This window comes from Thunnus maccoyii, chromosome 2, assembly GCF_910596095.1.
Source record: "Thunnus maccoyii chromosome 2, fThuMac1.1, whole genome shotgun sequence".
In the NCBI taxonomy this organism is placed as follows: domain Eukaryota; kingdom Metazoa; phylum Chordata; class Actinopteri; order Scombriformes; family Scombridae; genus Thunnus; species Thunnus maccoyii.
In genome coordinates this window covers 13,515,475-13,524,489 of record NC_056534.1, presented here as the reverse complement: position 1 = coordinate 13,524,489, position 9,015 = coordinate 13,515,475, and the positions used below count along the sequence as shown (strand labels likewise).

Below are 9,015 nucleotides of genomic sequence, written 5' to 3'. Positions count from 1 at the left end.
TTTTGATGGATTCTGATAGAAAATCACATCCATATAATTTCTGATATTATTGCAATTTATCCCCTTTATATACACATTTATATTTAAACACAAATACAATGGCTTCATGTAGTGTTAAAACTGCTCTACTGTAACTGTACAAACACAACCACCTGTAGGTCAGCAGGCTTCTTAAGTTAACATAGTTTCTAAGTATCCAAATTTTACTGTTTATCTTTTAATCAGAGCTCAATAGCCTACTTCCGTGTATTTTGTTTTTTTAAAGATGTGTTTATGAAGAGAAAAAAAAATATGCTGCAGACCTAAAAAGGATGATCATTGCTAGTGGGAAGGCTTTATCAATTTGTCGTTAGGTTCCGCCCCCCAAAAGATAGTTTGATAAATCATTTATTACAAAAACATACAATTTCTTATTACCACTAAACAATATTCAGCATTTTCGTGGTTTTAAATTTACTTTACAACATTTTAAGAAAAAAGAAAGAATCATTTTATATTCTTAATATTTTTACAACTTGCTATAAATGACATTTCTATAATAATATTCAACGACAGGCTGACAAGACTTTAATTTTTTCTTGCCTTCACAATTATCAGATCTTAATACAAACTTGGGAACACACTAACAGTCTCCATATACGCTCAGTCAAAAACAACACATTCATAGATACTGAGATATTAAACACATCTGAAAGACTTCCACTCAAATCCAAAGCCTGCTTGTAACATTTTACCAGCACTATAGGAAATTCAAGCATGGCTTATGTTAAGTGACTATTTTGAGACGGGATCAATGGAGTCTCTTACCTTTGGATCGATGGCCTTGAAGCCGTGCTCGTCCTCATCCACTTCGAAGTAGAGCTCGGAGGCGGTGATGGACAGGGTGCCTTTCACCACCACGGCCGGAGCCACCAGCTGAGCACTGGTGCTCACGTTTACCGGGCCTGGAGGACAGACAGATGCCGGCCAGAAAGCAAGCAGGGACAGCCTTTTAAAAAGTCACCAGTGGTAAAAACAAAAAAAAAAGGTAAACACAGAAAACGGAACGAGAGATTGCTCTGATTTGATGGCTGTTTCATTGCAAAGATAACTTTTTTTTTTTAGATATGGGCCTTTAATGGTGGACGCAGTTAATTAATAAGAAGAGGTGATGAGTGGGAGGATAAACAGGTGAAAGACAATGATAATTAATGATAATTAATTCATGTATTTGAGTTTGTTTCTTCTTAAAAAAAACGATCTTGATATTAAACTACTTTGCATTTGAATTGCAACATTATTAAAAATGGCGAGGCTAACAGCTATGGCTACGTCACTGCATGTTTTCCTCCTTCTTGATGTGCAAAAAAACAAGATAAAATGAAGTCGTGCAACAGTGCAAGCTGCTTCTATAGGCTCTATGAGTGCAGTAGCAAAAAAAAAAAATGTAACACTGAAGGCCCAAATAACACTCGCACTAAAAAACAAGACGTTTAAAGTGTAAAACTTTGAGGCATAATCGTCAAAAAAGTAGAATCGACTGTCCGTCAGAATCAATTGATTGCGGGCTGCTGGGGTGAAGCTCTGTTTAATCCCTCATCAATCTTAATTTATGCCAGTATGACAATGAGAGCTCGGCTCAGGGGAGCTGTGGGTGGAAGCTCTGCCCGGCTCTGCGCACATATGAGCCATTGTATCTGCAGATGTGCGCTGCGGAGAAGAGGGGAGGCTCGGAGGCCGGCTTGATTTCCCTGAGCACCCCTCACACTCATGCAAACGGATGGAATAAACAGATATATTCATTCCTCTGCCTCCCGTGAACCCCGTGAGTACTGACATGTTATCCGTGGGTTGAAATAACATTTTTTGTTCCGTTCACTCAAAAGACATTCAATTACACCTGAAGTAGACAGCTGCTTAAGGGGAAGAAAAGCTGAACCTTCGCTTGCAGTATATACACGTCACGTTATTAGACAGGATTCAAACGTGTAATCCTATTGTCATCCAGTTGCGTTATTTTTAATAGCCACTCTGAGCCACGTTAATGCATCTTAAGTCTTCTAGGCGCGCTGTCATTGCACATACATATAAAAAAAAAAACGCGGATTACACTGCAATCCGATTAGCAGACTATGATATTTAATTGAGATTATTTAAATAACATAGGCTACATATCAAAAGCAAGAAAAGCTTGACGACATCTCTGGGTTGGATATAATTTAATAGAAGGTTGTGTTGTTGTCGTTTAAGGAGGGCTGAAAGGCTCATGCAAAGAGTTAAGGTTTTTATTTAGGCAATGCTGCTGTTCTTGAATCAGATAATGTCCCATTTTAGGGTAAGCGGTAGCCTGGGATAAACTTGGCTACTGCTGGATATAAAATGTTTTGAGTGTTGCTACTCAGGCTTGTGTGTATGTTTGTGAAGCAGACCTCCAGTGGCAGAGACAGAAAACTGGATATACAGTGTTTTTTCACCAGCACTCTCCTGGGATAGTGGTGCCATAATGAAAAAGAGTTGTCCATAGATATAAACCTGCTCTATTTGTACATAAAGAGTCAAACAATTAACCCTACAATGAATCTAAAAAATTTTTTTTAAAAAGTGCTATGATGTAACACCAAAACAGAAACGTTGTATGGGAAAATCATGATAGTCTACCATGGGAGATGTGCATACTAGTGCATGATGTTATAACTCACTATTCAGTACACCAAAGCAATGGAATAACATATATAGTATAGTGGCGTATAAGAAAATGACAACAGCTTTATTTCTTTATTTTCTCGGGGCTGCGGGACAAATAACGTAGCAAGATGGGGAGGGCTGAGAATGAGTGAGAATGCAGGTATGAGAGGTGAAAAGGATGATCTGTTTCTTTACCTGTTAAGTTCTCCAGGTCCTTTTCCTCTAAAGATGACAGAGTGTCATCGTCTCCGTCGAGTAACGTCTCACTCTCAGAGTTTTGATTTCCCAGAGCCTGACTCCTGATGGACTGCTTGCCTTTGAGAATATCCTCTTCGGACGCTGAGGGGAAAATAGGGGCTTTTTTTTATTTTATATTTAGTACATTACAGCCATAAAGTATTACAACACGCAGTTAAATTAATATCACATTGTATTGTAGGTTAACACAGCGATTTTATTTGACTTTATTTCAGTGCAGAGTTTCAATGTTCACACGTTGAGGAAGAATTTTTTTTAACATTGAAAGCAAGAACTCGGCTGAGATTTCTTCTCTCCAGAGAAACTCCAGTAAAAATCAGCAACCAGTGCAAAGAGGAAAACATGACAAAGAAAAGGTTAATATCATTCCACATCACAGACTAACTAATAAAGAGTAGCTGCTGTAAAATGAGTCATCAGCTTTTTTTTTTTTTTTTTTTTTTTACCCCCACTGCCTTAGTTTATACTGCAGCTTCAAGTGGTGTTCAGTACTGCTAAATAAAAAGGACCTCCAATCACTGACTATCATAATAACCTCACATAAAACCAAAATTCAAATCTAATCTATAATTATATTTTCAGAACTACATTAGTCTTCATGAAATGCACTGATTTGAGACTACTTAGTAAAGTAACTTAGGTTATTATTATTATAAATATTATCTTTATGGTATTTAAATCTTGTCAGCTTCCAAACGTGGGTAAAAAAAACAACTTTGTTTTGCCAACAGAAAAAAAAAGGACAGCTCTTGTAAAGTGTAGTGGGTTTACTCGCTAAAAAAAAAACTTTGCAAAGTTCATCAGCACTGCTGTTTAAGCTTGATTCATCAGTTTGGAGCAAAGCTGAGTGACAGTGCATTTTCAACTACACGCAGCACGCAGGCAAACCAAACACGGCAAACAAAACGAGACAGACAAAAGACTGACATGATCCTAACCCTAAAATTCATTTTGCCCTTAAACATACATCAAAACAAACATGCAAAGATTATCCAAACACATTTAAACAAAATGAGGGTCGTACACTGCCCATTTTGATTTCAACCGAACATGACTTGAGGTTCCAAATGGATTATTTAAGAAAAATGGTAATCTGCAAACATTTACAGAGCCCTGCATTCCCCAGTGGTGCATGGTAAGGATCCACAGACACAAGTACACAGTACAGACTGGCTGGCAAGTCTTCCCTCTTTGTAAACATAGCCGGCAATATAGTGAGAGCTCTCGCCACTTCTGTGCATGTGTATGTTTTATAATCTAGCATTCTGGTAAAAGGCAACGCTGCTTTTTATCGAGTGAGTCACTGAACATATAACTAGTGGGGTTTTTTTCATCATCACCTGAGGGGAGATCAGTTGCACTTCCTTAAAATGCACAGCCGCGTCATGTGGCTATATACTTTGAAACTGCTAGAAGAGCAGGGCTAAAAAATCTCTTGTCATGGAAAATATGCAGCTCACTGATATTTAGAATGGTCTTCCTGTAATTAAGCCTCCCTGGAGGATTCTTTAGTTAGCAGCACTGAAATTACTACCAGCTCCTCTAATACGTACCACATGCCATTGTATTCACACCAAGGAAGTGGACAGGGAACTTGTCAGACCAGCTTAAAAACAGAGATGTATTTCACCTTCTATGCATTTCACATTAAATATATTCAGCAATTCTCAACCCTAACGTACAAGTACTATTAACACGCAGTATCTGGCCTTAGTTATACACAGTCTGATGCAACTAAACCTCAAGACTCCCTGCTCCTTCTATTACCCCCAAACACAAGTTATTATTAGCTCCTCAGTATATAACACTGAAGCAACAGCAACAAAAATAATAACCAGTCAGCATATTGTTTGGCTGAGTATAATAGAAGAGCAAGAAAAGTTATTTTGACCACAGTTATGTCGCCTATCACTAGGCATACATAAAAGACATGTGCACTTTAGTGACAGGCAACGTGCTAACTTCTCGCTCTCTGTTCTTGGAGTAGATAGCTTATTTTTTCTTCTTTTAATTTGACAACTTTGAGGTTGTGGTGGTATTGTATGTACTTTTGTCTGTGTGTGTGTGTGTGTGTGTGTGTGTGTGTGTGTGTGTGTGTGTGTGTGTGTGTGTGTGTGTGTGTGTGGCAAGGGGATTATGTCAAACATGAAAACTCATGAAATCCAGTGGAAACTTTAGGAACTCAAGATTTCAACAATTAACTTTTAAAGTATGTGTGTGAAACATGGAATTGACTAAAATTAACAATAAGTATTAATACAAATAAGTAATAATACAAATAACAATGACCCAGGAAAATATAAAAATAAAAAAATAGATTGAAAAATAGATTCGCTATCATTAGCCTTAAAAAATAAGAGTATCATTAAAATGAATGCGTAATCAAAAATATTACAACAACGAACAATCTACTGCAAAGAGCCGGCGTGCCACATTAACAGAAAAATCTACCAGGGTACTTCAACCCCATCACTCATCACACAGGGAGCAGAAACGTGCATAAATCCCAACAGGTTACACTTTTTCCAAGACCCCATTTCCCGACTGAGAGGTTCAGCTACCTGCTTATACAACTCAAGGCATGCATGGTCACAGCAATTAAATTGTCAAAATTAACAAATTTGTTTTTAACAGGAGCGTAGCCAGGAGTGTGGTCATGAGGCGAGTATTGATTACCAGAACAGAGACATTAGTCTTCAGGTATTTACTCTGCCACCTCTGCTACACGGGCCCTGGACCAGACCAAATCAATCCCCAGAAAAGATGGTTCTTTCCAGCCATAAAAACATAACAGCCTACTCAAGCCTACTGGCAGCCATACACTCTCCTGTGGAAATCATCTTGGCGCGGTATGAATGATAACAGTTGTCCATGTCCTTAACACAGAAATGCACATTTTCTCCATGTTTTAAAAGGAAAAGACACATATTTCCCTCCACTTAAAAAAAAAAGGAAAAAAAAAATTTGTTACAATATATCACTAACTAAAAAATGCTGAATATTTTCCATTGCTTCTGACTTTATAATCATATGTGAGATTTGAAAAGTGCAGCCACAAGTAGCTAGAAAATTAGGGTAAATTCAGGCTGATCTTATACTAAATATTTTCTTAGGGAGTGAGACTGCATTTTCTCCTCTGCATCTGATGAATATAATTACAGCCAGATATGACCTTTGTGCTCTGTTTGAAAACTCAGCCCTGCATTGGGTCGACTAAAACAAGACGAAAGGTTACATCAGAAAATGGATGCCGTCAGGCTTCAATGTCAAAGAGTTATTTTAATGATATATTCCCATACTTCAGCCAGGCAGTATACTCTCTTGAGGTAGCATACCCTTGCCACAACTGGCTGCTGGCTATTTTTACACAGACTTGACTTTGAAACCAAATGTTGTTTGCAGGAATTTGTCTTTTCCCTCAGTAATGAATACATGCAGCACATAAGCTGAAATCGTTTTGAATAAAATTGAATAGCAGACCAAATACCTGAATAACCAACTCGCAGAGTGCCTTCAACACATTTTCTTCAGCTAAAAGAATGGACAGAGTATAAGTGATATGTCTATTTTCTGTTTTGAACAAACTGAAGAGAAAAATAAAGAGGAATTAAGATGGAAACAAAAGGAAAATTCAGAGGCTGGCTGCAGAAGAACAGCGATCAGCTGAACTCTGTTCCCGGTCTCCAGCTGCCTCCACGCTGCAGCCATTACTGCAGATCAGAAGTCTCCCAGGATTCTGGGATCCCCAACACTTATTGCTTTTAGATCAAACTCATATTGACTCCTGTCACACCTGCCATTTGTCTATGATGTCACATTTAAGGGGACTTTTGCAGGTGACACATTGAGGACATTTGTGGTCCAAAAATGGCTGTTTTGTAGAGAGAGAGTAATTGATAGAGCTGGTAAATCGAGGCCCAGCATGACGATGATTGCAAACCCTGGTGTGTGCACTGGATCTTTGCAGGGACGAGGGATTACAATCTCTCTAGAGGAGAAATGCGACTCCTAGTGCTAATGCAAGGACATGTGTCATTTAGATATTGTGACTATAAGAGACTGCTGGGAATGTGTAGTTGTTCTCAGGCACAGTTTATTGAAAATCTGCACCTGTCTTTATGGGGCAGTGCACAGAAACAATGGAAAAAGGGCAGAATTCATTGGCTCTATGCCAATACTAAAGGAAATGATCAATGTTGTCAGTTTTAATGACAGCTCTGTATTCTGGGTTAATAGCAAAGTATTTATGATTTTTTTCCAAACCACATTTAATTTCCCCCTCATTATAAAGAGAATCCAAATACAATGTGGACTTCAACAGGAATGTGTGTTACACTGCAATTTGTATTTTGCCAGTATAATTAACCTAAAGGACCAATATCATATATTACCGTTTAACAATAGTAGACATTAAATCAATAAATCCCCTCCTGAGTTATACACCTCACAAAACAAAATATCAACAGCAAAAGCTATACATTTTTATAAATAAATAATGTTTAAATAATAAAAATAACCCCTCATTCAAATGAAAAACTCTCAGTGATTAAAAATAGAAGAGGGGCATGAATGTTACTTACCACTGATATCAGCCACTGTTATGCAGCGAGGAAAAAAAAAGAATGAACAAAATTTCACATTTCATGTCATTCACAACCACTCAGCTCAAAACTGAACGTCTGAGCAAAGCATACTAACACTGATTATTAGTCCAGCTTTGCATAATGGGAGGCAGGGTAGGAAATTACCTGTGTGAAATTCTAATGAGGGTGCTATTTTACTGTGTCTTGTGGTACAATAAATCTTTTATTGCAACGGGAGGACTAATTTTTATTGCCTTGTACCTGGTGCTACCACCAAGTGAGTAAGAAAGGCAGTGCACACAACAGGCAGGGGGGTGGGTGGGGGGGAGGGTGTGACTGGTGGATGTGACTGACCGTGTTCGGCTGCAGCTTTGAGCGTAGCCTCTGAGTGAGTGGATCCGAAGGGGTTCCTGATGAAGCGACGTCGCCGCCTTAAATCGTCCTCCCAGTAGTCCAGGCGCCAGAACTCCCTCGGTCGGCTGCAATGAGACAGAGGTAGCACATGTGTTAGCAATTACCAGCCAGCATGGTATAGCAGCCCAGCATTAGCACTCGGTCCGAGGAAGCATACATAAAGCCAGTATTGTGTTTGGTGTTTTTTTTTTTAACCTTTAGAATCACTCTTTAAAAACATTCACTTATATGCAAGTTTAGACCTCGAAATCATTGAATCTCTGTCCTTGATAATGACGGTATCGGCTTCTATAGGTGTTTCCTTTTTTTTTGCTTTTCTTTTTCCTCCCATCCTCTCTTTGGGAAGGTGAACTGAGCACCAAGTGCAAAGAGCAAATGACAGCATGATCATTTTCCACACACTTTTGTGGCACGTGCTTCCATTCTAGGCTCATTTCAAGCCCAGCAGGATACCTCTTGTCAGGACTCATGGCTAGCGGGATAAGAAGAAGGCCATTACAAACACAGAGGAGGGGATGGATAGCATTACCAATATTAATCAATGTCTATAGCCTCCATTTTTCTTACCAATTTACATCTCCCTTTACCAAGCCTGGTCAGTAAATCATTCTGCTCTTAAAGGCAAAGAAAGTGTTAACTTTTAATGAGGAGTGACTGCATATAGCATTGTGCATGTACACTGTGTGACTGTCTATTATGAAATATCACCTCTGTTTTTGAAAGTGATTTAATTAAAATATAATTGAAAATATTCATTACCCATGGTTCATGGCAAAATCATCTTTTGCGTAACATTAGCATTTTTTTTTATTCTACGATTTAAAAAGGTTTTTCAATCTGAACTTTACTATAAAACAAAGCTGTACATTTGTCAATTAGGCAGCGCAAAAAAACACTTTTAAATGTAAAAACAGCTCATGTGTTAATGATTAACAACTCAGGTGGGGAGGAAAAAACAACACGCACTTGGTCTTCAGTGAAACTAAATCCTGACTGTCGGACTCAAGTCAAATAGTAATTTTACTTGTACTAAATGTTCTCATGAGAAACACTTTCAGGAAGTAAGAAAATCATGTTCTACACTCATCCTGAGGTT

The 9,015-nt window shown here is 38.3% G+C and overlaps 1 protein-coding gene across 5 annotated transcripts in view; it reads right to left on the bottom strand.

Moving 5' to 3' along the window:
* Positions 1–9,015, bottom strand: part of lrba (LPS responsive beige-like anchor protein) — a 190,916-nt gene that overhangs the window by 72,977 nt on the left and 108,924 nt on the right. For 3 of the 5 annotated variants that reach the window (XM_042427272.1, XM_042427281.1, XM_042427290.1), the window contains exons 37-40: positions 7,860–7,984; positions 7,503–7,517; positions 2,860–3,003; positions 808–944 (exon numbers count right to left, since the gene is read on the bottom strand). In XM_042427272.1, the coding sequence (XP_042283206.1) occupies positions 808–944; positions 2,860–3,003; positions 7,503–7,517; positions 7,860–7,984 (421 nt within the window). The remainder of the gene's footprint in view (positions 1–807; positions 945–2,859; positions 3,004–7,502; positions 7,518–7,859; positions 7,985–9,015) is intronic. The other 2 variants (XM_042427298.1, XM_042427305.1) reach the window with 1 other exon arrangement.